General features: G+C 31.3%; 5 protein-coding genes and 2 long non-coding RNA genes across 9 annotated transcripts; 2 read left to right on the forward strand and 5 right to left on the reverse strand.

Moving 5' to 3' along the window:
• Positions 1-2862: 2862 nt before the first annotated feature.
• Positions 2863-5863, reverse strand: LOC135121204 (histone deacetylase 4-like). The gene is made up of 11 exons (XM_064045512.1): positions 5797-5863; positions 5375-5495; positions 5247-5316; positions 5012-5156; positions 4568-4720; positions 4142-4510; positions 3987-4089; positions 3828-3934; positions 3626-3775; positions 3418-3573; positions 2863-3366 (listed from the first exon to the last, which is right to left on the reverse strand). The coding sequence occupies exons 1-11, from the start codon at positions 5813-5815 to the stop codon at positions 3017-3019; spliced, it is 1743 nt and encodes a 580-aa protein (XP_063901582.1). The 5' UTR covers positions 5816-5863; the 3' UTR covers positions 2863-3016.
• A 3050-nt stretch (positions 5864-8913) lies between these two features.
• LOC135121210 (uncharacterized) lies at positions 8914-11499 on the forward strand. The gene is made up of 7 exons (XM_064045520.1): positions 8914-8948; positions 9006-9121; positions 9332-9411; positions 9475-9599; positions 9659-9870; positions 9929-10782; positions 10837-11499. Exons 2-7 carry the CDS (start codon positions 9025-9027, stop codon positions 11497-11499), a joined length of 2031 nt encoding a protein of 676 aa, XP_063901590.1. The 5' UTR covers positions 8914-8948; positions 9006-9024.
• A 1020-nt stretch (positions 11500-12519) lies between these two features.
• On the reverse strand, positions 12520-13504 carry LOC135121205 (uncharacterized). Its single transcript, XR_010278889.1, has 3 exons — positions 13375-13504; positions 12814-13321; positions 12520-12764 (listed from the first exon to the last, which is right to left on the reverse strand). It is a non-coding gene; the product is annotated as an uncharacterized LOC135121205 (long non-coding RNA).
• A 203-nt stretch (positions 13505-13707) lies between these two features.
• LOC135121201 (uncharacterized) lies at positions 13708-17290 on the forward strand. The gene is made up of 6 exons (XR_010278886.1): positions 13708-13828; positions 14414-14632; positions 14924-15018; positions 15493-15546; positions 16629-16770; positions 17176-17290. It is a non-coding gene; the product is annotated as an uncharacterized LOC135121201 (long non-coding RNA).
• Positions 17291-18495: 1205 nt separating this feature from the next.
• Positions 18496-20434, reverse strand: LOC135121206 (nucleolar MIF4G domain-containing protein 1-like). 3 transcript variants are annotated; one of them, XM_064045515.1, is made up of 11 exons: positions 20371-20434; positions 20212-20287; positions 19956-20030; positions 19778-19869; positions 19562-19726; positions 19374-19505; positions 19231-19321; positions 19071-19162; positions 18914-19017; positions 18625-18809; positions 18496-18578 (listed from the first exon to the last, which is right to left on the reverse strand). In XM_064045515.1, the coding sequence occupies exons 2-9, from the start codon at positions 20252-20254 to the stop codon at positions 18928-18930; spliced, it is 780 nt and encodes a 259-aa protein (XP_063901585.1). In that variant the 5' UTR covers positions 20255-20287; positions 20371-20434; the 3' UTR covers positions 18496-18578; positions 18625-18809; positions 18914-18927. The 3 variants fall into 3 exon arrangements, with proteins under 3 accessions (XP_063901585.1, XP_063901583.1, XP_063901584.1); XM_064045513.1 differs by having other exon boundaries at positions 19950-20030; XM_064045514.1 differs by having other exon boundaries at positions 18514-18570; positions 19950-20030.
• A 3-nt stretch (positions 20435-20437) lies between these two features.
• Positions 20438-24062, reverse strand: LOC135121211 (nucleolar MIF4G domain-containing protein 1-like). Its single transcript, XM_064045521.1, has 14 exons — positions 23981-24062; positions 23591-23924; positions 23414-23514; positions 22874-22985; positions 22762-22817; positions 22527-22567; positions 22286-22343; positions 21915-21977; positions 21659-21742; positions 21512-21595; positions 21300-21460; positions 21087-21180; positions 20600-20696; positions 20438-20531 (listed from the first exon to the last, which is right to left on the reverse strand). The coding sequence occupies exons 1-14, from the start codon at positions 24051-24053 to the stop codon at positions 20438-20440; spliced, it is 1452 nt and encodes a 483-aa protein (XP_063901591.1). The 5' UTR covers positions 24054-24062.
• A 1552-nt stretch (positions 24063-25614) lies between these two features.
• On the reverse strand, positions 25615-26844 carry LOC135121212 (transcription activator BRG1-like). Its single transcript, XM_064045522.1, has 6 exons — positions 26742-26844; positions 26488-26593; positions 26121-26249; positions 26004-26060; positions 25905-25952; positions 25615-25703 (listed from the first exon to the last, which is right to left on the reverse strand). The coding sequence occupies exons 2-6, from the start codon at positions 26491-26493 to the stop codon at positions 25653-25655; spliced, it is 291 nt and encodes a 96-aa protein (XP_063901592.1). The 5' UTR covers positions 26494-26593; positions 26742-26844; the 3' UTR covers positions 25615-25652.
• Between the last annotated feature and the right edge of the window lie 6 nt (positions 26845-26850).

Consider the following 26850-nt stretch of genomic DNA (forward strand, 5'->3'; position numbering starts at 1 on the left):
TATAGAGACTTCATACATTTAGTTTTTCAAACTAGCAATTTGTGTTACTTTCGTGAAAGTATCTTTTTGAGCTTTTAAATATCCACTCCCTCTAATCTTGAATGTTCTCTACAATAAAAGGGCCTGCGCTCCTTTGTTTATAAGGTCGGTTTTGGTTTTGGTCCTTTTTGTCTTAGTATAATTTTTATTTTCTTTTAGCTTAACCTTGCCCTCTTAACTATTTTGATTATCATTAATTATTTTTACTAGTCTGTTTTTATGCTATTATTAGCATTTCTTTATCACGTGTAGTAACTATGGCGGTACCGACTATATTTTTTTAAATGAGTGGGACAAACCCTTAACTTCTAAAACGAAAGTATTTTTACAAATTTAAAGTATAACTCAATTTTTAACTAGTTTTAAATGAAAGTAAGGACGGCACTATCAATATACACAGTTTAATATATTATGCAAGATAAAGTCAGGAAACAAAAACACAATGGTAGTCACTTAACACAAACTGATTGCTCTTTTAAAGTCTACATTAAATAACTTTTAACAAAAAATTAATCTCTAGCTCAAAAAAGGTGCTATTTGTGTTTTTTTTTTGACTACAGGTTGTGTGTTAAAGCTCTAAACCTTAGTAAAAACTCTTAGAAAATCCCAGCGCAAATTGTAAACTTCCATGTCGATTATATTGCGCGAAGCTAACGCATTTATGAAAATTGCTACGTTAGCAAGAAGAAATATAGATAATGTTATCAATGTAGAGAGTAGAGGGTGTTAAGAAACTTAAATAGTAAGCAATAAAACATATATTCATTCTGATATTTGAATTTTTCAATAATTGGTCATTTTTTTATTTTTTATTTTAATGGTTATCTAAGCGATGTCCAAAGTGGGTAGGTAGCAAACTTAATTAAAAATCACTTACTAAATAACTTCGTGAGACTTATATTTTTGGATTGATTTTAAAAATTTAATAAATTTAATTGGGAGATGTTAACTTAAACAAGTTAAGGTTAACTAATACTCACAATAGCTCACTGATATAGCTTTTTTAAGGCGTAAATTTCTTTTAGGACTGCCGTGATAATAGTTTGGCCATTACTTACTAAAGGTAGTATAACTTGTATAAGAGCTGGATTACAAATTTTTAGTGTAACAAAAAAGAAATTTTTAAGGAAATTAAAAATTTATTTAGTACATACTAGATGCTATGGCTTTCAGGTTATGTAAGTTTTCTATGATCCTATAAACCACGTAATCGCCATTTACACGCCAAATAAGCTTTGTATGGGTATTCCATAAATTTTATAAAGACATGGTGTTTATATTTAATAAATTCAGCAGTTTATATTTGCTTTATATTAATAATGCTTACTGCAAAAATACCAGCATAATTTCTATTTAACCCATAAATGTTTTTTTTAGCAAAATATTTGTTATATGGCTAGTCTAAACTAAATCTAAAGAGTGTTTTTTTTTTGCTTTAAAAAAATATGGTACACCAGATAAAAATGCATTCCATGGTTTTAGTGGTCTTATGTGATGGGACTACTTAAGTTTTTTAAAACTAAAGGTTTGCGTTCTACATTCTGTTATTCTTGGTGAAAGCTTGTAACCTCTTTGAGTTTACGTTAAAAAATTTGCAAGATTCATTTATTTAAATTAATCTTAAAAATTTTATAACTCCCAGGTTTTTTATAAAAAAGTGCTATATTGTTAGACAACTATTCGTCAACCGGGCAAGGCTAGCTGACATCGAGGTAGAAAGTGGTAAACTTTCAGTTAACATCTAAAAGGTACCATTCTGAGGGAGATTAGTGTTGGTCGATTAATTGACGTAGAGATGAAAATTATTCCATAATAAGCGAAAAAAATCTATTTAAGTTTTATTTTACTATTTTTTCTAAGATTAAGTTGTCTTTATATATCACGATGAATAACTATAATCAGTAGAAAAAGCCAAATTTTTTAACACTTAATACTATGGAAAGGTAATACGATAATGAACACATATGTAAGGTCATCATGTCATTATAATAAAAATTTAAGGTAAAACCTGTGTATACTATTACAACTATTAACTGAGAACCCGTAGGTTTATCAGCTCTATTAACAAATGTCAAGAATGAATTCTAAAGCGAAATTATATTATAACTTGTAATTTATATAAGGCATATTAGCTTTAGCAAGACAAAGAAAAGAGAACCTAAGCAACCTCGACATAAACAGACTTGAAAATTTTTTTCTTCAGTCTTTGACAATTGAGTAAAGGCAAATTACTAAAAACAGATGCGCGTCAATCAGAAAAGATTTGTAATGTAAAAGCCGTGTTTGTCTAACTATAGGGTAGCCAACCAATGCAGTTAAATACAGGAACATAACATGAAGAAATTCAGCCCATAATAATTTTCGGGCCATTGCTTATATATTTAGTGAGCTCTTCTGGTGTTTTTTTGTGTTGTTTATTTTGTTAAAGGTTAATATGCTACATTAGAACACGCGCCAAGAAAAAAAAGATAATGATATAGTATTACGTCGAGTAAATAGAGAAATTACAAATGAAATATTATAACAATGTCATAAACTTTAGAAGTTTATCTAAATAAATTTACTTATTTCAAAGTTTATAATTACGAACCAAAAACCGGTCGTCCCAATCTAACTTATTGTTTATTTTACCTATAATTTACATGGATTTCATCGTTAGAAATAGACCGATAGCAATGCTTTAAACTTAGTTTTTCATCACTAACGATAAATTTTTAGCTTAACAGGGAAAAAAAGTTACTAAAATTTTTCAATTAATTGGAAACAGAATTAATCAGTAATCCGGTGGTGTTTAATATTTATTGAGAAGGTAAAAATACGGCCTATCATTTTTGATATTAAAGTATATGCACAGGTAATCATTTTTGCTATACATTTACTATCTCGGTGGTAAATTCCTAACGGCTCTTATAACAAAATTTGAAGGATGACTACAACTTATAACTTTCAGTTTTCTATAATATACGTGGCAACTAGTTTAAGAACGGCGAGGGCGCAAGCGGCCCTCTTTTCTTATCAGTCCTTTAGCTATTGTAATATATTCATCTGTTGGGAGTACAAAGGAATCCGGGGTGGCCAAGTCGGGCATATACTTTTTTTGGCTTTCAAGCACTTTTTTAAAAACTCTGGTGGCTTGTCTGCTAGGCGAGAGTCGCTTCCCTTTTATGGGAGAGACAGTGGGCAGAAGGGTCGGTCGGCCATCTAATAGTGTTCTTAAGCAGGCCTTCGCGCACGAGGACAAGGCATCAACGTCATAGCCGCCTTCCAAACACAATACTAGTTTCTCCTGTGCAAGAGCACCCAACAAGTGAGTCATGTGAGAGAAGCCTGAAGGGAGAAAGCAAGGGGACTCAAGACCTTAGTAGTTATGGTTGTTACCTTCTTTGGAGACGTGATATTCACCAATGGCATCCCCTTCAGCTGCATCGAAGCCTGCAGAGACAAGGACCAGCTGGGGTTGGTAGAGGCGAGCAATGGGGAGTATCACGTGGTGCATGGCTGCTAGATAGTCTATATCGCCCATACCGTTCTTATCTGGTATAAATATACTCAAACGGCATTTTAAAAATTTTTTGGCAGGACTTACTCTGGAAAGGGATATTAACGTTGAAACCCTCTCCTACACCAACTCCGTGCTCTTCAATCTTCCCCGAGAATGGATAGAAAGTGCCGTTGTCGTGCCTGTGGACGGAAATATACATGACCTCGTTGGTGTCATAAAAAATGCTTTGAGTCCCTATTAGGGGTATACTCAAAAGTTGCAGTAAAAACTGGATTTTTTTTTTAACCATTGCCATGATGAATGTCCCAATCGACAATTAATACGCGCTGAATGTTATAAGTCCGCAAAGCGACTTTTGCCGCGATGGCAACGTTGTTAAAATAGCAGAAGCCTCTTCAAATAGGTATCAGTAAAAACACTAAAGAAGGTACACGCACGGCCGTACAAGGCCTCGTTGGGCTCAGCGTGGTGCCCGGGGGGTCTCACTATGGCAAATCCGTTACGCAGATTGCCTGTCAAAACTTCTTTGACCAACTCGACCACGCAGCCTGCATTACCAGTGAGCACAGTGAAACGTGGCGGTCAAAGAATGGAGGTAACCGGAGGCCATGAGGGCAGCAGGCGGCGTGTAGAGAGTATTATAAGCGGTGTCACATGCAAGCCCAGAGCCCCCGCAAGCCATAACCTCCAGCGTGGGGGCGACCTTAGGGTACGTCGCGGAGCCCAAACCGTAAGTTTGAATATGACTAGGGTGATGGGCCAGCGCTAGTTCTTCTTCAGTAACCAATCGTGGCTTCACTTTGATGCAGAGATCGAGAAGCCCTTCCGTGTCTAACGCAGTTAACAACCGCACTACTCTTTCAGGTTGCTCAGGATGCCAAAGTTCGGGTTCATCGCACGTGCACTCATGCAATAGCATTGTTGAATCAAACACGATCCCCGTGTGACCTTCCTTTTGCGCCTGCGCGGCTATTAAATAAGGCCACATGAGTTTTTTCTTTAAACAGGCAAAGAGAACAAAACTACCGCGGCTTTTTATAGCGTCCCAGTCTAAGTCGCTTTCGCTTTTATTTGGGCCAAATCGAATGTACTTTGAGTTGGATTCTCGAAGTTTAGCACGAGATTTTGGAACCCACTCGTCATATTCCACGCCCCATCCTTCATAGTGTACGAAAAGATCTGCCCACGTTAATTTTAAAAAATCTCAATCTAGGAGACAATAAAAAATTTTAAACCGTATATAAATAATGCCTACAAAGTTTAGGCCTTTCTTTATCTGGCTATACGTAATATTACAATAAATAATATAAATAGCTTGTAAAAATTAGATTTATGCTAATGCTAATATTTCTAAAAGGGTTTACTTTCTGTAAAAGTGTTTATTCTTTGATAAAAAGTTCAATTTGAATACTTCTAAATATCAGAGAAGGCGCAATAACTAAATATTTCTGCATAAAAGTTTCCTTTTACCTGAGTCATCAAAGAATCGAAGCCGAGCTGCTTGAGTAAAATTGCCCTCAAACATTTCCAGCTTTAAGCCAACGCTAAGCTGACCAGGCAAGTGAAGATTCAAAGAGGAAAATTCTTTGCCAAGTTTTTCATCGCTATCTTCATCCTTTACAGTGGAAAATAGTAGTTAATTTTAATCTACTTTTCTTTATACGCTGTCAGCTTAAAAAGAATTCACTGTAATAAAAGTTAATACTTCGGATCTAACGTCGTTAAACGTAAGGGCGACGCGCTCCTTATCAAACAATCTAGGCTCATATTTAGTTCTGAATATAATATAGCATAATACTATGAATGACAATAAGCTAAAAATGGTTTGTTTACAATCTAGTAGTTAGTGGTTTTCTTGGGGTTAGAAAGGCATGGAGCTTATTTTTCTTTGCTGACTGCGTTTCATAGAAATTGGGAAACTTTGAAGAAAGGCGTCTAGCACGGTTTACATGGGCTATTAAAATTAAAAATTGTTAAAATTATAAACTATTGCCGGGTATAAAGTTTAACTAAGTTCACTTTTGACGTGATTTTCATTAATATATAAGAGAAGAAAGAGTAAAGAATAACTATAATAAAAAAAATATAAAAGTATAAAGCAAATGGAAAAGGTAGTTACTGGAAGATTTTAGCTTAAAATAATAAAGCAATAAAACAAAAATATTGCCGAATTGCAATAGGAATAGTCAAAGTTGAGATAATAGAAGAAATTAAAATTTTAAAACTAAAATATATAAAAGTTAGATAGTAATTACATAGATTTGGGTTAACCATCTTAGCATTTAGCGCAGCCCCGTTAGCGCTAAAATTTGATAGCACCAACGGGCTCTATTAGGTGAACTGGCATATCCACATTATTCCATTCATTTAAATGGGGCGTAAAAGAGCGGAAAGAAACTATTTTTGACCAATAAACGCTTTAAACATTCATAAAATTTGTCATTTGAAGTTAATGAAGAGTTAAAATGCTTCCTAGTGGCTTTGTACGTTTGTTAACGCTATTTTTTACCCGTTAAAAAAGTTTTACTTGCTTAACAAAATTTTAGTATAAGGCTTTACTCCCTTCTGAAACCATAACAGCAAAATGGTATAACTGAAAGAAAGAGCCCAAAAAACAGGTTGATTGCATTCGAAGAATGACTTTAAAAACAACAGTAGAAGCTATTGAAATAATAAAAGGTAGTCGTTTTTCTCTAGTAATTACATGGTTTGAAGTTTGCGTAATTTTTTTTAGCCTTGAGGCCTTATATAATGCCTGTATGTTATAAAAGGTATACCGTCAGCTATAGTTTTTGTATAAAACATTTTTGTTGCCTTGTAAAAAGCATTGCTGCTTGCTTTCTTCTTAAAGCTACTAAATAGGTGAGTACATAAGACATAACACCGGTTTGTTTACAGAGATGCCTAACATTATGAATGAATTTATTAATGAAGAGGACAGGATACATGTAGGAACATATAAAACCCAAAATTGCTTAACTTAGAGTAAAAACTAAGAAAAATCAAAGTTAAAGGTTTTCTGGGGGTTAGGAATAAGAGTCTAATGTAAAGTTTACTGATAAGCGTATGACTCTTTAGTCTCATATTATCTCGATTAATTTATAATGATTGTTACGGTTATCATTACCATTTCTACGGCTATTATCACCAAAATTATTACTACCATTAATTATTATAATTTGCAAGTGCCTTTCCTTACGTTATCATTATCTGAGGGTATTTTTTAATCAAATTGCTCTTCTCTAGGACTTCTTTTTGCAGTTTCATTATTTAAGTAGCTGCAGAGTAGAGTAATAATTGGTTTGGTAGTCTGTATCTGTTAAAAGAGAATTTTTGGGCGGTTCCTTCAGTGCTTTTGGTTTTACTTTTAATAAGAGTCGTTTATCGAGGTCCTTAAGGGAAAGCTGTCCAATTTAACACTACGAAAACGTGCACGGTCGCCTAAAGGACGCAGGAAGTCATTGATTAAGCTAGCAAGCCCTAACAATAACTTTACAGTCCCTAGTTTAAGGTTGTGCCGTTAGTATTCGTAGCAATTTATGAAACCCCGTACGAATGGGCTACCAGAGATGGAGCAGTAAAAATAACGTATGCTGACCGCATATTATTAGAAAGGTAAGAAGCAATAGAAGATGCATAATTAAACTCAAAGGAAAAATCTATTAAGTTGGTCTGCAACCCGAAGAACCATACTTTGCCAAAGGCTTTCTTAACGTAAAAGATTACGGCTATTGTAGATATGTGTAAAAGGCCTTTACTTACTTACTCAGAAAAACGATAATTAGATTGCTTGGTGCACTTTTTCCCGGATCATTTACCCATGGCGAAACATTAATTTTTCAAAACTTTGCGTGTTTTGGGAAGGATACTGTAACTGCAATTATTTAATGACTAGGAAATGGTATATACTAGTTGGTAAAGATAAAAAGAAAAAATATGCGTGACAGGATAGTAAGTTTTAGAAAGTTAAAAAATGTGAAGATACAGGAAACTACAGTAAAGCTTGGTAGCAACGAACGTAGAACTAGATCGTAGGAAAGAAACCGAAACAAGGATTAATTAAAGTTAAGAAGAAGAAAAGGAGCTAATCCCGCAGAGGACAATAGGACTTAAAATACGGAAGGACAACACTTTGTCTAGAGTATAGCAATTTCGTCCGAGAGGAGATGTTTAACTTATATACTTGGAAAAGTAATTAAATAAAGTTAATATTCAATCATGGACACTAGAGGCGTCCACGGTCTCTGAACCTAGAAATAATAGTATTAAGATTTACGAATCTATTTTCTAAGGCGTGGGACAGCGTTAAAATGAAAAAGAATACTGCTGCCGTAACAGGAAACAGAAATAAAGCTGTAGAGTATAACATTTTGGCTCGAGTAAGTTTTGAGGTACTCTCGCACTCATAAATTTAGCAATTAATTTTATATTTCATCTTATAAAGAAGGGCTTCCAGTACTGTTATTCTTAAAAACTGCGTTATTGACAAAGCTATGAACTTTTTAACCTTTCCTAACCGACCCCATTAGATGCACAAAATGCAGTTTTGTTTTGCGATTGATCGAGTTTCAATTTAATTAGTGTTAGTAGTTTGGGGTAAAATAATCCTTTTCATGTAACCCTTAGAGCTACAAACCATTTTTAAAGTAAATTAAAAAGCGCGTTGATTGTATTAATTTCAGATTCCCAATTTATTTATTGTTACCTATTATGTACGAATATAAAGGGCAGGTGGTTTTTATTTCTAGTGCATCTTTTTTTACCGGTAAGTTAAAATTAAGTAAAAAGGCGAGAGTGAGGTCAGAAGCTTGTTTATAAATTTTGGAAGTTGAAACCTGCGAAAAATGCTTCTACTGCTGGTTATCTTACTTGTAAAAGATATAAATATATATTACTTTTGTAGAATAATATAGATATATATTCAGCATAAACAAGCATAGTGTATAAAACAACGGTTGTAGAAGAGAGAATACCCACACAGTCCAGTTAAATCGCGCAGTAAAAGCTCGTTTTTGCAAAGTGTATAATTTCTTAAGTTGTTTTTAACTATAATGTAATTCGTTTCTCAGTTTTAGTGATAAAATTTCCCCTATCAGAAGTTGGTGTATGCATTATTTTTAAAAATAATTATTTTGTAAACAAAATAAACACATATGAACATGATTTATTTTTGGATAACGGCAGTTCTTAAATATTCTTATTTCTCTTCAGTACTCTTATTGTTTAGTTTCTTATAAAAATTCTTTTAAGATAATAATTCGGGATTTAAAGGGAAAAGAAACCTTTTTTAAATATATATTTTTTAATGTTATTGGCTCAAATGCGCTTTAATGTAACTAATAATATATTTGCTTTCAGTGCGGTCTGCACCTGCAATTTTGCTGCGAGGGGAATACCTTTTACAAGAGTTAAAAGCTTGGGAAAAGTTACAAATTGTGACGGTCGCTTAACTTTGAGTTTGTAGCTGTCAGACTTTGAGCGCTATGAAAGCAAAGTTTACTGAAGTTGACCGGTTGTGCGTCAACTCCATCCGTTGTCTTTCTGCTGATCTACCTTCTGCTGCCAGCTCTGGCCATCCAGGTTAAAACGCTTTTGCCACTTTTCACGGAATAACTGGCGCGCCTAGTGGAGTTTTCTTGACGTTAACTAACTACATTAACAATCTTAGTTTTCTAACTTAGTTAACAACTAACTTTTATTCCTCCCTGAACCTCTTTTGAACCTTAAATTTTTCAAGTCAACTTAACTATACTGACTTCTAGTTTATACTTTTAAATTCTGACCAAATAGGCGCCCCTTTGGGCTGTGCTCCTATTGCACATATATTGTGGTCTAGACACATGAACTTTAGTCCTTCTAATCCGAAATGGGCAAGTTTTGTCTTTAATCTTTTTTAGTACTCAATAACGGATGATTTTTTTATTATTATAAAGTTCAACCGTGATAGATTTGTTCTTTCTAACGGGCACTCTTGTGCGTTATTGTACGTGATGCTATATTTAACTGGTTACGACTTATTTCTCGATGACTTGAAAGCATTTAGAAAATTAGGCAGTAGGTATAAAATTCTTCAAAACTTACTATTTTTTTTCTTTTAAAGTGGGTCGCCATAAACAGGACGCCTGGGCACCCTGAAGCTTTTGTTACGCCTGGCGTGGAAATCACCACGGGCCCCCTTGGACAAGGGATCGCCAGCGCTGTGGGGCTTGCCATGGCTGAAAGACACTTCGCTGCTCTTTTTAACAAGACCGGTTATGCCATCTTTGATAACACCATTTATGTTCTTGTCGGCGACGGCTGCCTCCAGGAAGGCATTAGTTCCGAAGCTAGTAACTTTTTAAATAAGTTTGTTCGTTGTTCTGTAAGCGCCGTACTCATTTTGCTCAGGTTCGCTAGCAGGTCACTTGAAGTTGGGGAATCTTGTAGTGATTTATGACGCCAATAGCATTACAATAGATGGCGATTGTTGCCTCTCGTTTACTGAAGATGTTGCTGCTCGCTACCAGGCGTATGGCTGGCACACTATATTTGTAGAAGACGGCAACGAAGATTTCGAGTCGCTGGATGCTGCTATCGAAGAAAGTAAACTCATAGAAGACAAGCCGGTATTAATCCTAGTGAAGACCACTATAGGCTACGGCTCCGCAAAACAAGGAACCCATGAAGTTCATGGCACTCCTTTAAAAGCAGATGACTTGGCCTCTTTAAAGATTAAAATGGGCTTCGATTCACGAGATACTTTTTTTGTTCCGGAAAAAGTGAAGACTTTTTATGAAAGTGTCCGAGAGGCGAATTTAGAAAAGGAGCGCGCGTGGAACAAAACTTTCAAAGAGTATAAAGCGAAGTATCCGGAGTTAGCAGAAGAGCTGGAAAGACGGCTAAGAGGTGACCTTCCCTCCGCGTGGAAAGATACCCTCCCCTGCTGGACACCCGACGATGGGTCTCTTGCCACCAGACAGGCCTCCCAAAAGATTTTAAATGCGCTGTCGAGGATTATTCCAGAAATTGTGGGCGGTTCTGCCGACTTGACGCCCTCAAACTTGACCTTTCTGGAGTGTAGCTACGATTTCCAGGCGGGCTCTTATGGCGGCCGGTATATTCGCTTTGGAATTCGTGAGCATGCAATGGCAGCCATCTTGAATGGTATGGCCGCTTACGGTGGTTTAATTCCATTTGGAGCAACATTTCTTAATTTTATACAATACGCGTTGGGAGCAGTGCGACTCTCCGCGCTTAGCCATGTAAGTTCGGTTATAATTAGCCATAACGATTAACTCTTATACTGCTTATTATAGTTACGAGTAATATACGTCTTGACTCACGATAGCATTGGCCTTGGAGAGGATGGCCCCACCCACCAACCTATAAATGCGTTAGTCATGCTCCGTGCCATGCCTAACATAGTAACCCTCCGTCCCTGTGACGGGAACGAGACATCCGGATCTTATGCGGTCGCCTTGGAAAACTTTGACCGACCCACTGTCTTGGCCTTGAGTCGTCAGCCTTGCCCTCATATGCAAGGTTCCAGCATGGATTTAGTGAGAAAAGGAGGCTACGTCATTTACGACTCCTTACACCGTGCAAACATTGTGTTCGTGGCGTCGGGCTCCGAAGTTTCTCTCTGCGTACAGGCAGCAAGGTCCTTGCCATTTCCTGCTAGAGTAGTTTCAATGCCGAGCACTGACCTCTTCGACGAGCAGCCTTTAGAGTACAAGTTGTCCATAATTCCAGAGGGTGTACCTGTTTTAAGCTGCGAGGCATTATCTACTAAAGGATGGCACGAGTACTCGCACGTCCAACACGGTATGACTACCTTCGGGAGATCTGGCCCTTGCTCCGATGTTATGAATTACTTTGGTTTTAATGTAGAAGTTCTTTGCTATAAAGCACAGAAAACTGTTGAATTTTATTCTGTAAATCCGGTCCCGTCTTTGTTTAATAAGCCATCATTCGTTTAATAAAATTACGTTCTTTTAATGTTTGGTTATTACCGCTAAATTAATACATCGGAGGCAACTAGCGCCCCTAAGGAGTGGGTATTTCTTTCAAGATTTTTGTGGCCTGCCTAACTTTAAACGTCAAAAAACCTGAAGATACAAATTTTAACTCGCTGGTGACTGTGCTAAAATTCTCGCCTTTAATAAAAGCCTTAATGGTACAGTGACTTTGAGAAGTGTTAGGATTTTACCTTTATAAAAGATTCCTTCCACTTCCGCCTTTTTTTGGTGTGAGAAAATTTAATCAAAAAAGTGCTAACTTTTAAGAAACTTATAATGGGCATTATACTGACTGGCTACTTTTCTGTAAAAAAAGTCCTATATTCAACAAAAGCAGCTCTCTCGCGATATCGGCTCTTGTCTTACGAAATAGATAACTTTATATAAGTCGTTTATTTGGAAAAATGTTTTTGCATTCTCTTTTTAAAGTTTGGATCTCTGGGTTATCTTCCTTTATTATATAAGGATTAATATAAACTTTGGAAACATGAAGCAGTAAACTGCACATTCATCAGCAAATCTACAATACAGGAAGTACCTTAAGTGTAACGAATTAGTAAAACTTACAACATAACTAATAAAATTTTAGATAACTTTTTTTATAGTAGTTAGTAAATAATGTCTTCTTTCATAACCCTTTCAAACTTTTATGTTCAGCTACAGCAGATTATATAAAGTTGCTCTATTTTAAAAAACATATTTGGTATTAAATAAAAGCTTAAGAGGATCTCGCAACTTACGGGTACTCTCCCGTTTAACTAAAATGAGGTGTTTAAGCTTCGACTTAAAAGTTGTTTTGGCTATAAACATTTGTTAAATTACCGAGCAATAGTAAAGGTCTGTGTAACCTTGAGCACAAGTAAAAATTTAGTTTTTCTTTAAAAGTATAGTGTCTAAAATATCTTCTTTTAAAAAATTTTAATGGTATATTGTAAATTAGATGCTGTATGGTAATATAAATTCTTGACTTCAGTTCAATAATGCCAAAAGTTCGGTGATCTCGGAGCCCCTATCGCCGTAGTCGCCACCTAAACTATAGGGAACGGCAATTTTAGGGAACGGCTTGGGCGGGCTGCTAAGTTTGAAAGGCATAAGATATTTCAAAATTTTTTTGACGTTCTTTCCGCACTTCTCTATCTCATAGATAAGATCTTCAACGCATAAAACTCCTAACTTCCCAAGGCAAACTTCAACTAACTTATTATTAAAAAAAGAGCAGGTCTTACCTTTATAAAAGATTATAATCAAGTAAACATAAAAAATAAAAAGTGGTACCATTAAAATTAAAGCGTCCTCTTTTATATATAAGTTCCCTAAAAATCTTGGAAGTTGGTTTCCCATAAGTAACAAAAGGATCTATTATTTGAAGCAGTTTACGAGACAGACGGCTATCCAGTATTATGACGGCAGAGTATATTTGACTCAAGCCTAGTTTTTTTATGATACTGCGAGTTTTATGGCAAGCGAAATACATAGCTCTAATCCTAACGACAACAATTACGTCGCTAACTTTCCGCTCACTTTGTAAAATAGTAGTTTTTTTAGTATCAGTTACGCTAATTTTACCAGACTTTTCACAATTCTCTAAATCCATTTTATAATTGTGCGTTTCAAAAGGATTAGATTGGACACACACCGTGCCAGTTGTTTTAAAAGTTAATCTTTTTTTTTTAAGCTGAGCGAGGTGATTCCTTCTTAATCGAAGTTCATCTTTATACCTCAGTCGGTATTTCTTAACAAGTTGCTCCGCACGAATAAAATTATAACGTTTTTTCGGTTGTTTCTATAAAATATATAGTTATCAAATTAACTATTTAAGTAGCAATGGAAAAAAACTTTTTTAGCTCTATTAATATTTTCCAGTTTGCGCCGAGCCTTAAGCGCCTCCAAGTTTTTTTTTCTTTTAATGATCACTTCAGAGGTTTTAATAAACTTAGGCCGCGTTGTAGTTACTGCATCACAATTGTTTTCCATCATTGCAGATAGTAAATCTTTTTTAAAAAATAATAATAAAATACTGGATAAAGCTTGTGAAATGCATGTTAAACGATCTCTGTATTGTCACGTGCAGACCTTAGCATGCGTTTTCCAGTGGAATTGGAAATTTGGTATTAATTTCGTTTTTTAATATTTGAATTATTTCTTTCGCATATTTTACTCAAGATGTTTCTCACGATAAGTTTTAACATATATGTATGAAAATCAGTTTAAATTATTAGGATGGTTTTGCAGGGTCGTAAAAAGAAGAGACATTGGTCTTTAGATCCTAATAACAAATCATGGATTAATGGTAGCACTTAATCTTGCTATCTGTTGTTTTTGTTTAGTAAATTCTGAATATTATAAGTTAAAAAAATTATTTTTTAAGAATTAGTTATATATTTCTTAATTACTTTTTCTGGTAGCGCTTCTGGAAGATATTTTTTCGGGTGAAGTCATAAAGTTTTAGAACTGTTGATAAACTTGTAATATAGGACATTTTACTTTGCAATTACATCTCTTTTCACTTTTATAGTTAACAGAATTTTTTAAAAATGTATTTACTTATCAGAGGGTATTTGGACACTTTATATTGTATATAGTTTTTTTTATTATTTTTTACATTATTTTTCAACTTTTTTTATAATAAAAGAATGGTTAAGTAATGTGTAAATTTATTTTAGTTTTTTGTTGTTTGCTATAATTTACTTCTTTTATAGGCATTAGCTTTTTTTAGGTTAAAATATTTCTTTTATAATGTTTTTATTATTAATGATTGCCCACTTATGTTTCTTTCATTTTATAATTGCATCTATATATTTGTGCACATTTATGTACTTTTTCTAGTTTACATTTTTTATCGGTTTAAGTAATTTTTGGCAATAAAATTAAACAGGTAAGAGGCAAGTAGGTTCTACTATAATGAAAAAGATGGGTTGGGCTAAGGGCGAAGGCCTTGGGAAAAATAAAACTGGAACTTCGAAAAATTTAAAAGTAAAAAGTAAAGATAATTATCTTGGAATCGGCGCAGATATCGATTCTGATGAAAAATGGGTTGACTTACAACATTCTTTTAACGACTTGCTTCGCACGTTGAATGAAAATCATTCAAAAGGTTTTTTTCTCTTTAATAAAGTCTGATAAAAATAATTTTTATCTTAGTTTAGTTGTTTATATTACGTTACTTAAAATTTTGTAGTTTAAAGATATTATTATGTTATTATTATTTACTTACCGGAATTTTAATTTTTATTATATATAACGTCTATAACTGTCGCTATAATTAAGTTATTATATATATTTATTATTTGCATTCAAAAATTTTATTACTTACTATTTTTTTATTTGATATATTCTCTTTTAAAAATATTTTAACGTTTACTTTTGCTGAAGTATTTGTATTTAGGCGTAGATAATAGTCATTTTCAGAAACCAATTCTGCAAGAAGAAAAACACTCTTCTACTCGACGTCGTCTCTATTCCCGTTTTGTTGTAAATAAGGTTCTTTTCTGTTTTCTGCTTTATAATTTATTTTTAATTTTTTTATTTTTCTAAGATTTGACTTTGTTTGAGAGCAAACTTATTAAAGATTTTTATTATTAGCTAAGTGCAGTGAGCTTTTGAATTTTATAATTAGGAAGGACTTACGATTTTCTATTTATTGTTTAGCTTTTTTTTCACGGTTTTTTTAATAGATGATATTAATGTTGAGTTTTGCTATATTATTTTTATTAACTAAATAGTGTCAATTTTTTTTTACATACTTTTTGATTACATCTTATCTGTATTTATTATTTAATAGTTTTATTTATAACCTCATAATTATAATATTATTTATTAATGTTATTTATAAATTCATATTATAAACGTGTTAAAAAAATTTTTTTCAAAAATTGTTTAATTTTGTAATTTTTTTATGAAACTTTATTATTTTTTGTTATATATATAATTATTATTATTTTGCTTAATTGTAAGGATTTGAAAAATTATAGTGAACGGGACCTCTCTCAAATATTTGGAGAAAGAAGTGTAAATCTTTTCTTTCCTTTTACTTTTATTATTATATTAACATTTTTATCTAATAACTGATTATCACCTTTTTTACTGTTCTTTAGTTTAAGGTTTTCTTTGTTACTTTTATTTTGCATAACTTTTTTTTATTATAATTTATATGACATAAAAACTTTATATTTATTCTGGAGCTCTTAAAGTCCGCAATAAATTTATTTTAAGTATCATAAATATTACAATGTACTACTTGAGTCGAGATAATTATTTTATTTTATTTTATATGAGATTATCTAATATCAATTTATTTACCTAAAATTATGAATTTAATCTTAAGTTTAGTTTTAATTATAATTCATCTATTTTTGTTAATAAAATCTTTAATAACCGGGTATGTATATATATATATATCTAATTTTACTATTTTCTTTAATTAGTTAATAATTTATAAATAATTATATATATTTTTTATTTATAACTTTTGTACCTACTTACTATTTTATTAGGGTTTACTCATGATATCAATAACTTCTGTTAGTATTGGGTTTACTTTCAATTTTTAAGTTTAGTACTAGAGGCGCACAAATCACTTAATTTTTTCTTGAAGTTTTGCCTTTTTTTTTAACATTTTTCATTATTACTTATAACTTTATATAAAAAGATTTAGAAAACTATTTTTATAAAGTAATTTTTCTGAATTTAAATAACTTACAAACTTTACTGTTTAATTTTAAAAGAAATTAGTTAAATCATTTATCTATTATTTTTACTACATTAATCACTTTATAAGACAAAAGTAGTAGTCTAGATTCTGTATTTAAGTTTTTTACGTTATTAAGTTTTTTATAATAATAATTTAAAGTAATGTTTTTAGAAACTTAATTTTCATTATAAACAAGATTTATTTTTGACTTTATTTATTTTATTATATTACTTATAAGTAAATATAAAAGGTAACTTAAATCTTGAAATTTTATATTATAATTGAAAGTGCAAATCTTATTCTGTTTATAGTAATTTGTTTAAAATAAAGACTATATGTTAATAGAAAATTTAAAATTTCTATAAGAAATTAATTTGCTTTATACATATAATAATAATAGGAAGGTGAAAAACAATTTTGCGATCGTCTACCCGAAGCTACCCCACAGTTGCGTGCTGGTGAAGTGTTAACCTATAATAGTTGCTTCTCTATTGAAGATTACTTTTCTCAGCAAATGTTGAAAAGACGCTCTCGCCATTTAGGTGTTGATCAATCAGTGTTGAAATATTTTACAAATTAAAAATAATTAAAATTAGAATTTATATTAAATTTTATAATATTGAAAATGTATAGTAAAATCTAAAATAATATTGCAAATATAAAAAAATTAAGGTTTTAAAAAATTATTTTATTTAAAAAGATTATTAGTCTCGAAGGAGACCGTTTCTAGTTTTGTATAACACGTATTCTTGCTGATTAAAAGATTCTTACAACTGTAGAGAATAATTAATTAATTATTAATGACTTTAATAATATTAGTTGTTTGTGTTATTACCATGGATTAAGAGTAATTAGAACACGAATTTATTTTTTTAAGGGAAAAATTTTCAAGTTTCGGCTCGTATTTGTTTAGCTAATATTTACTTGTTTTATATTTTAATTTCAAGAGCCGAATTTGTCTGTAATTGAAAAAGGCGCCGAAAAAAAGTTGGATCCAAAAGAAATAAAAGTCAAAAATAAGAAAAAGAAAAAAAAGCTAAGTAAGTCATCTAAGAAAAGAGAGTAGGAGAAAAAAAGGAAAAGAGCTACTGTTTGATTTAACTGGATTTTATACTATTTATTACTTAAGAAAATTTTGTTAAGTAGACGATTTTTTCTATTTTTTTTTTTTTACTTTTTAGTCTCTCAAACTGCTTACTTTTCACTTTACATAAACAATATTTATCACAATTAAATAGTATAAAATAAATCATTAAGGGTATTTATTAATAAATTATCAATAAAAGCCGATACCGCTTAAGTTATATAGTAACTTTATATAATTATAGTTTACATACCTTTAAAGATTCTCATTAGTGCAAAGTAATAAGTTTTTCGAAGTTTTCTGCTAAATATTTGCGAGAGTAGTTATATATAATCTGCGCTTAGGGCCATCTTGTAAGCGTTGCATATAACCGCACAGGAAAAGCAATAGTTTATTTAAATCCCAAGTATTATTAAACCCTGGAAAAATTCAATTTTTTTCGAGTAGTAAACTTATTCCCGAAGATTGACTCAAGGAACTTGCCCAAACGTGTGTAGCTTTTAAATTAGAAAAAAAGCACTGTCGAGATCTAAGTATATTAACTAATTTCAATTTACTTTCTCCAATTTTAAAAAAAGTATTATTATATAAACTATATAATGAAAGTTTGAATGATTAGAAAGAAACAAAAACTTTAATCTCTATACCTCGTTAGGCCTGTAGGCACGACTACATCGTGTTTTGGGAAGAGCGCTTTTACGTACTCCAATTGTGCTTCAATTAAAGTTATACAAACCCAAGAAACTTTATTATCTTTTTAATTATAAACTTTAAATATTTACGAAATCAGTATCCTTTTTCCTTTTGTGTTAGTAATAAAAAAAGCTTTCGAGAAATTTCGCTCGTACTGCAGAATTCAACTTGAAAGCACAGTAAACAAAGCTATTCTGCTTTCGATAATTGTTTTCTGTTGCCTTATGGTATCGTCTACATTGTGAGGAGATGGGACCAGCAACGAGTACCCGCAAGAATAAGGCATTTTTAAATATTATGAAGGCGTCAACTTAAAAGATAGGGCAGAATGCAGGTTTAAGAAGTTTATATTCTATTATAAAGCACAGCTGATAACTAAAGGACTAGAAGCGGCTCTTCCTAAGAACTGAAGCAGAATGAACTGAGGAGGTTAATAAGACAAACCATTTTTTTATTTATTCTATAAAACCAGAAAGAACTTTCAATCCGCCGTCAGGACTTTCAAGATGAAGAAAATGACACAGAAATTACCGATTCAGCAATGCGTCGAGTAAGGTCAAGGCAGCTACCGAACTATCATATAATAAATAACCCGAGACACCAAGAGTATAAATCGCACCAGACGCCTTCTACTAAGACAAATGCGAGTTCAAACAAAAAGAATCACTAGTTCAATTCCTTCAACTCTAAAAAGGATTTTTCTTAAAAACGTGAAAGGCAGCTCTGTAAAGGAAACCAGAAAAGGGCATTTGAAATTTACTTGGAAAAATCAATAGCTCAAAGTCATTCTACTGCTCTAACAATCTATTGGTTATTTATCCTTAATACAAACCACTGTTGAGTAGCAGTTTTAAGAAAGTATGGAGGATATGAAACATAACTGTTAATACTTTTATTACGAAACTTACATATACATGAAGAACTAAAAAGAAAAAACGGGCTCGCGCAGGGCCTCTTTAGCCAAATTCACTTTCTTCTTTAAAAGTTCTTTTTCTTCAGAGTCTTTTGCGGACTGCAATTAGAAAAGACAATTTAATAATAATAAAAAGAAGAGCAGTTACGAACCTTTAATAAAGTTTTCTGAAAAAAGAAAGTAAGGCCTTCTCTCAGATTAAATAAATCGTTATTTCGGGCTATTCGCCTGAATATAAGCTGAACTATCATCATTATATATAACAAATTAGCATCACTATTCACTATTGTCTTATATATTTTGAAATGTTACTGGTGGACGGCTCAGTAGGTAGAAGAACTTTTTTGAAAAGCACACACAAAAAAAGGAGAGTATGGCAATCCAATTCGACAAATGAAAAGACCTATAAAAAAAAAAGAAAGAAAAAAAAAGATCCTTAAAAAGTTTTAGGCTACTTTAAGAATTGAAAGCGATAAGCTTGAATCCACAAGTAAAAAGGCTAACAGTTTGGCGAGATTTGCTTTAACTGAAACAAAAAAGCTCGAAAGTTCTTTAAAGTGGTCCCAAAAAGTGTACTGGAATGTGTACTTAAAACAACCATAATAGTAATGATGATAAAAATGATAATAACAATAATGAATACTTTCCAGTTTGATGATAACTGGCAAAGTTTGGAAGCCAGATGAGCATAAAAGGGGTTGAAAGTTTGCTCGTTCATGCAACATTCCACTAAAACTTTCACTATTTCTCGTTCTTGTTTTGCTTTGAGTTTCAGCTTCAGGAGTTTTGTAAAGGCATCTATATAATCCTAAAGAAGCAATAATAATAATGATAATGATAATAACTAAAACAGAATAACCTCACTGCTCATCATTGTAACAAATATAGCTCGGCGAATAGCCGTGTTCATTCGTTGTACTCGAGCAAGCTCCAATAGACCAGAATCAGCGCCTTTCATAATAAATAAAATAACAAGAATAATAATAATAATAATAATAACAATAATAATAATAATAATAATGATTATTAACAAGTACTGTTGACTTCGTCAAGAAAAGAGGTTTTTTGTTGAACTTCATTCAAAGAAGCGCTTCCGGATACCCACCATTTTCCTAGTCGAGTCCGTTTAATAGTAATAATAATATTAGTGTAAAAAATTCTTGTAAGACCCAAAAACGGAATCAAGGAAAATAATGATGCCTACTATTTCTATCAGTTAATAAAAAAAATTAATTTTTATTAACAAATTTCTATTGGTGCACATCAGTTTTGCAAAATTATATTAAAATATACCAATCGGGTCATTTTTAATGAGCTCGGCACGCGTGACCTGCATGGCAATGAGTGTTTTTCCGCATTCCCTTTTAAACTATATATACGAAAATTTCCTATTAGCGCTTCGTATCACATGTTAATAGTGACAATGAAAATAATGAAGCACATAATATTTACGCTAGAAAGCCTCTTTTTTAAGGGGTCCACTCCATAAACCTAACCAATAAAATTAAGTAAAATTTTTTTATACTAACAAAATAAAATATTCCTCTTTTTCTTTCGCAGAGAATCTATTGTTTTTTATAGACATGACGGTTTCCAGCATGAATTTCATGCGCCTATTGCAAAAATAATAGTGAATTCGATCGTACTTTTTTATAACGGCAAACAATGCTCTAAAAATTACGATGTCATAGAAACGGTCTCGTTTAATCGCTTCTGAAAGGCAATAATAAAGTCCTTATAAAAAAGAGGATCATCAGAGCGAAGAGAATCACCAGCGCCTATAAGAAAAACGTATTAAGTTATAGTATAACATCATATTAATAGCTCGCCTTAATAAGTAAACGAAGAAGTTATAATAAATATGTGAAATTTGTATTTACAAACAGTAAAGTATATAATGATTATAACGAAAAAGGTAAAACTTGCAAACTGAATACTTAAAAATTTATAAAAAAAAAAGAGCTACCAATAAAATAGCTGTTGTCACAAAAAATTTATTGAAAAAAGTAAACTCTTAAAAAAACTGTAAATAATAGCAAAAATAATGTTGACAGAATCATTATCTTGTTGAATAGCGCTCAACGCAAAAAAATATACGCTATAAAAGTATAAAGAAAAATATATGGATACCTATACTAAAACAAATATGTATATATATTGAAATAAACCGCGAAGAATAATAGTCATCAGTTCAACAGCAAATTCAGTAAAGGATTCTAAAAAGTGTTTCAAATAGTCGCATAGTAGCGAAGTAGTAAAAAACTATGTGCAAATAATATATAAGAAGTAAACATTTCATATACTGAGTAGCCTAATAAAATTTCAACATAATTATAGCACACATTTTAAAAAAGCGGTAAAAAAAGAGATGCCAAAATAACCTTTAACAGAAAAAGCGCTAAAATGTAATGCATTAAATTTGCTGCTTCTTTAGTCTCACTTTTTAATTCGATCAACTTTTCCAGTTCAGCTACGATGCGCTGCAGAAACCGCCCGCCAAATTCAGCCCCAATAAGCACATACAACGTGACTGGAAGAGACGCTATTTAAGCAATAAATATAGTGAATTTTATACCCAACACTAGAAACGAACCGTAGGCTGATAAAAGTTTCAAAGGAAGAGCGCCACTCACGCAAACCATCTTCATAAGTATGTCACAAAAAGAGGTGATAAACTCTAACGCAAGTATTTTATATAATAATAATATTATTATTAATAATAATAAAATAAGCTATTAACCGTTTCGAGGGTGCTTAACATATAAAAGTTGCACGTTATTAGCAATTGCAGTAAAGTTGCTTTCGTTAAGTTTATTCATGTGCCCTTAAAGTTTCATTATTATTATTTTCAAAACTTTCTTATTTATTGTTTTTAGATATTAAAGTTATTCTAATCATTATTTATGAAATCATAAAAGCTCAAGTGTTAAGTAACAAATTTTTATTATTTTTAAATATCGAAATTTCTTTTTATCAATTATAATAATAATAAAAACCTTTTATTAAGCGCTTCAAAGCATCAGAAGTATCAAGTTTGCGTAAGTGAGGGAGAACATAAGCTTTAAAAATAAAAAGGAAAAAATTATAAACAAGTATAATTTATATATAAAGTTAAATAGTAACATAATAATTTAGCAAAGGTTAGTAATTTGATACGGCAATCCTTTAACTCCTATTTTTTTTTTAAACCACCCCAATTTCAATATAAAAGTAAAAATAAATAACAGTAAACCATTTGATTTCATTTACACTTCATTTCGATATTTTTTTTAATTTACAAATTTTTCTTTATAATTCATTTTTCATGATGATATTATTTACGTTCTTAAAAAATTTGCTGTATTTTTTAATAAAAAAAATAAAATACGCTGGCAATTTATAGTAGATGATGCAGCAATTTCACTATTTCCAGGAATCACTTCTTCCTGTAAAAAAGTTATATAAACTTTAATGTTAAATAAAGAAAAACATTAAAAAAATCTTAAGGAATAAATTTATAAACGTCAATAATATACAATTCAATTTTTCTTTAATAATAAAATATAAAATTTATTATTTTGTTAATAAATAAAATTAAACTAAGTACAGAAAAAAGAGTAATAAGTTACCGCTTTTACCGACTTGGAAGGATATTCAGTAGTTATAATATCTATAAACGTTCAATTAGCAACTAACAAAATAAAAATAGAACATAAATCTATTGCAAACCCTAAAACTCTAAATTTTAGATTTATTTATAATTATATAAATGTAAACACGCACACGAATAGAGTCAGAGAATACACAAAAGAAAATTTAAAAGTAAACACAAAAATTATAAATAAAAATAAAGAATTACAATACCGCTTTTCAAATTTGTCTGATTCTCAGTAAAACGTCCAGCTCCAGTAAATGACGTTCTGAATTTAAATTTTTTCAACCACAAATAAATAAAATAACAACACGGATTAACAACGAGATGCCGGAGTCTGACGCGGTACAACTTTTTTCATTTTCAAAATTCCGATCATAATAATTTATAGGAGTCGAGTCTCCGCAAGTTTCAAGGTCGTCACCGAATAAAAGATCTTTCAATGGTTTTATATATTAAAAGAAGTCAAGATCAACTACTCTATATACAAACTAAGCAAACTAAAAATTTTAAAATGTAAAAAAATTGCAAGAGATATAAATCCAAGAATATTATTAATATACTATACATCTTTGAAAACTATAAAATTATATAAAAAAGTAAAGTTAATAGGGGAATCTAAAAACTTGAAGAAAGTTATCTCGTCTAAAAAAACTTCCACTATAAATAAGCTAAATTCTATATGACTTTATAAATATAAGAAATATAGAAATTTACAATTAGAGCTTACTTTAAAAATCTATAAGATACACTATAATTTTTTTCACTTATAACAAAGTTATTAAAAAATATTACAATGTAAGCAAAATCTAAAAGATGCATTATAAATTTTTTACTTCTAACAAAGTTATTAAAATATATTACAATCTAAGCCATCATTTTTAAAAGTTTGCGGTAACTTTTTTCCTTTCTTAAGACCAAGTTTCTTTTCCAAAGTTTTAATAATTCGATCATCATCTGATAAACTTATAAATATGAAGAGATATAGATGTATAGCAAGCAGTAGTTTTTTTTAGGTAATATTTTCAAAATAAGTCTTACTCTTCTATAAATTTGTTTTTTCTTGTAGTTATCGGCGCTTTACGGTCTCCATTAATCAAAAACGGTTTCCTATTAATCTTTACGCGTTTTTGCTTTATATTTTTTGCATCTTTAATTCTTTTAAAATTTGTAAAGCTGTTAATCGGCAAACTGGTGTCCTTAAAACAAGTGATGGCCTGCAATTTTTCTTTTTCTTTAAGTTTATTTCTTTTAGACAACTTTACATTTTGTTTACTCTTATAAAAAAATTGTATAGCTTTTTTTTTATTTATCTTTTGGAGTTTCCGTAACAGTTTTCGTTTCGCTGAAAGGTTTTTACGAACTCCCGACTTCGCTATTATGAAAGTAAATTTATAGGGGAGGCCAAGGAAATAAGTCTATAAAGAAAACCTAATCCCTCTGAGCTACCGGAATCAAAACTTTGTGAGGATTCCTCTAATAATTTTGAAATCACGGCAGACATTGCATTGCATCAATCATTAATAACATAATATCAACGAAACTATAGCTGTTACCAACAAAAAACAAAGCAACAGCAGAGGTCACGAGGGAGCGGGGCACGTGTTAGTATAGGTGGTGGTCGGCGCCCCACTGGGCGTGTTGGTGTAGTGCTTGGAAAGGTAATGCGAAGTTTAACACTGCTTTGCAAGGCGATATCTTTTGTCAGCGTAAATAGTAAATCAATTAATAGTTTAAGAAAGGAAACATATTATAATTTTTACGATTACCGGTTATGTCTTCGCTTAAAGTCTACTACTAATAACCTTGATAATGTACTCAAGGTTAACAATCAGCCTTCAGACGAATTAAAAAAAAGTGATGATAAAATGAAAAATGCCTCTATTTATTCTGAACAGCTTTCTAAAACGAAATTATCTTTGAAATCGTTAATTCAAAAATATGGTTATTAGTTTTTATTATGTCATTATTAAAAATTTAGGTTATTATTTAAAGGTGTGGCTTTTTTTTTATGGGAGACGATTGTCTGGCTTTCCACGGGAACAATTTTCTATATTACGTTTAAAGTTACTGGCTTGGATGGAATTGCGTTGATAAAAATGTTACCGCTGGACGGTTTTATCGATGTGGAATCTATTAATCCCAATATTGGTTTATTTTTATATAGTTTGTTTTTAACTACACAGTTAGTTAACTTTTTTAATATAAATTTTATTTGAATTAAGGTAATGTCGGTGTCATTATCATTCTTAATGAAGCAATAGAACCCATAAGAGTTCCCCTTATTATCGCTACAACTCCGTGGTTTGCTAGAACACAGTTGGCCATAAAAGCCACTCATTTCGTTTCCAAGAAAATGGAAGCTTTGAAAACAAGATTTAAAAAGAAAATTTAATCAACTAAAAAGTTACTATTATATTATTATTTTTTATTTACTAAACTTACGATCTTCTGGAACGGAAAACTAATAGGCGCTGTTAAACTAATTTTATGATAAGTTTGCCTTTACTTTAGGCTTAAATAAGTTTTTACATCTATAGTTACGAATTTTTGCAAGAATACTGATTATATTTATTTTTTTTATAGCTATTTTATTAGTTTGCAATGAATTTAGCCTTTGACAATTTTTACAATCATAGTCATCCAATTTATGAAATACTTATTTTTTAATTATTACAAATACTGTACTGTATTAATTGAAAGTAGATAGCTGCTTTCCAGTTTCTTTGCTATTTAACTTTGTTACTAGGCCAGTGTAATTAAATTGAGCACCTTCTACTGAATATAATGCTTTACTGATCACTTTATTTATTTTGAAATTATTAACGTACTTGTATTAAATGTTCGCGATAAAGACGTTTTCGACTGGAAATATCAAAAAAATGGTTGTGCACGAGTATATTATTCATAAAATTTACTTTCAATTGATTCATTTTTCAAATCAATTATTATGTTTTGGATACGCAACTACAGACTCCCATTTTTTTGAAAAAACTTTATATACTATTAAAAAAAGTTTTTTTTAAAATAATTATAAGTTTTTATATATAATTTAGAAGAGGGAATATATTTAGTTTATTTGACTTTCAGGAAAATTGATTTACTACAAGTTTTCTAAAAGTTCAACTGCGCTGGTTTTGACCTTTTTGCGTTTCTTTTGCATTCACATGTAACAGTTTTAGTTATTAAATTATTTATAAAGCATAAATTGCATTAAATTTAATAATTTTGAGAAATTTACTAAGCAAAAGGAAGGAGAAGTAAACACTGAATATTAAAATTAGCAATTTTTCGGCAGCTCCATTAATTGTGAAAAACAAAATTTAAATTAAAGACATTCGTAAAATAACAGTACATTTTTCTCTTCAACGCCAGAGGCCTCTCTAATTTCCTCATGCACTCTCTATAAAAATTTATTTATAATTTAATTTAGGGATTTAAGAATTTTAAAAACCTTATACAGTTTTGCCTCGTATGGCTTTAACAATTCCAGGGTTTTATAAAATACACCCTAAAAAATTCAGGATAGAAAGTTTTCTTAAGCGTAATAAAAGTAAAAAATAATACTAACCAAAAGCTTAAGAGCATCTCTATAGACAAACGAATCAGCGCCGTTGTACAGTTTTGCATTGTCCGCCATCAAAAGCATATCTTGCTCGAAATCTTTAACGGATTTGTATTTTCCCTCCAAAATTTTATTCTAAACAATAGTTGAAGTGTTAGGTAAACTAAAGAAACATGCATTTACTGCATAAAGATGACTTCGTAATTTCGATTATGAAAGTATTTTAAATAATTAACAAAAAGCACAAATTCACTTTTTTTTCTGTAAAACACTGCTTTTAAGTATAAATTTACAAACAATTTTTGTTTAAAGATAGAGGCTTTTCACTATGCAGTAAATCCAAATATAAAAATGGTAGAAGTATATAAAAGACTTTCATGGGCTTCAAAGCGATCGGATTTTTGACTATTGCGGCGTAATCTGGGTAGTCCCGCTTCGACGGGATCTTTACAAACAAATCCGACACCCGCCGGTTTTCTCTTAAAAGTGTAACAATTAGACGAGCAGTACGCTATTTACTAAAAACAGACCATAGACAATTCGCAAATTAAACACCAATAAGGAAGTTAAAGACAACCCAGAGAAAGTACACATGCAAAAAAAACACCCACTAAAAACAGTTCATACTCTTTGTGTTTGTACACAACCGATAGAATTTTCTTCAAATATCGAGTAAAAGGCCCAATAGCTTTGTGTTGGCGTTCCTTTTTCTGAGGAGGGCCAGTTAGAAACCAGC

The sequence above is a fragment of the Zophobas morio genome, unplaced genomic scaffold (genome assembly GCF_036711695.1).
Source record: "Zophobas morio isolate AGI-343-1 ecotype UQ-CSIRO unplaced genomic scaffold, CSIRO_AGI_Zmor_V1 ptg000522l, whole genome shotgun sequence".
In the NCBI taxonomy this organism is placed as follows: domain Eukaryota; kingdom Metazoa; phylum Arthropoda; class Insecta; order Coleoptera; family Tenebrionidae; genus Zophobas; species Zophobas morio.

Coding starts and splice junctions, on each gene's coding strand:
- LOC135121212 (XM_064045522.1), bottom strand. Junction 26,061..26,120: donor GAGATGCTCTTAAGCTTTTG/GTTAGTATTATT, acceptor TGAATTTTTTAG/GGTGTATTTTATAAAACCCT. Junction 25,953..26,003: donor ACGAGGCAAAACTGTATAAG/GTTTTTAAAATT, acceptor AAATTTTTATAG/AGAGTGCATGAGGAAATTAG.
- LOC135121211 (XM_064045521.1), bottom strand. CDS start 24,053: ATGTCTGCCGTGATTTCAAAATTATTAGAGGAATCCTCACAAAGTTTT. Junction 22,986..23,413: donor TAAAAATGATGGCTTAGATT/GTAATATATTTT, acceptor AACCATTGAAAG/ATCTTTTATTCGGTGACGAC. Junction 21,181..21,299: donor TAGCGCTTTTTCTGTTAAAG/GTTATTTTGGCA, acceptor ATTTGCACATAG/TTTTTTACTACTTCGCTACT.
- LOC135121210 (XM_064045520.1), top strand. CDS start 9,025: ATGAAAGCAAAGTTTACTGAAGTTGACCGGTTGTGCGTCAACTCCATC. Junction 9,871..9,928: donor AGGCATTAGTTCCGAAGCTA/GTAACTTTTTAA, acceptor CATTTTGCTCAG/GTTCGCTAGCAGGTCACTTG. Junction 10,783..10,836: donor GACTCTCCGCGCTTAGCCAT/GTAAGTTCGGTT, acceptor TGCTTATTATAG/TTACGAGTAATATACGTCTT.
- LOC135121204 (XM_064045512.1), bottom strand. Junction 5,317..5,374: donor AAACCACTAACTACTAGATT/GTAAACAAACCA, acceptor TATTATATTCAG/AACTAAATATGAGCCTAGAT. Junction 3,367..3,417: donor ATATCACGTCTCCAAAGAAG/GTAACAACCATA, acceptor TTCTCCCTTCAG/GCTTCTCTCACATGACTCAC.
- LOC135121206 (XM_064045513.1), bottom strand. CDS start 20,254: ATGCAGGTCACGCGTGCCGAGCTCATTAAAAATGACCCGATTG. Junction 19,322..19,373: donor TATCGCTTTCAATTCTTAAA/GTAGCCTAAAAC, acceptor TTTTTTTTATAG/GTCTTTTCATTTGTCGAATT. Junction 19,163..19,230: donor ACCTACTGAGCCGTCCACCA/GTAACATTTCAA, acceptor TAATGATGATAG/TTCAGCTTATATTCAGGCGA.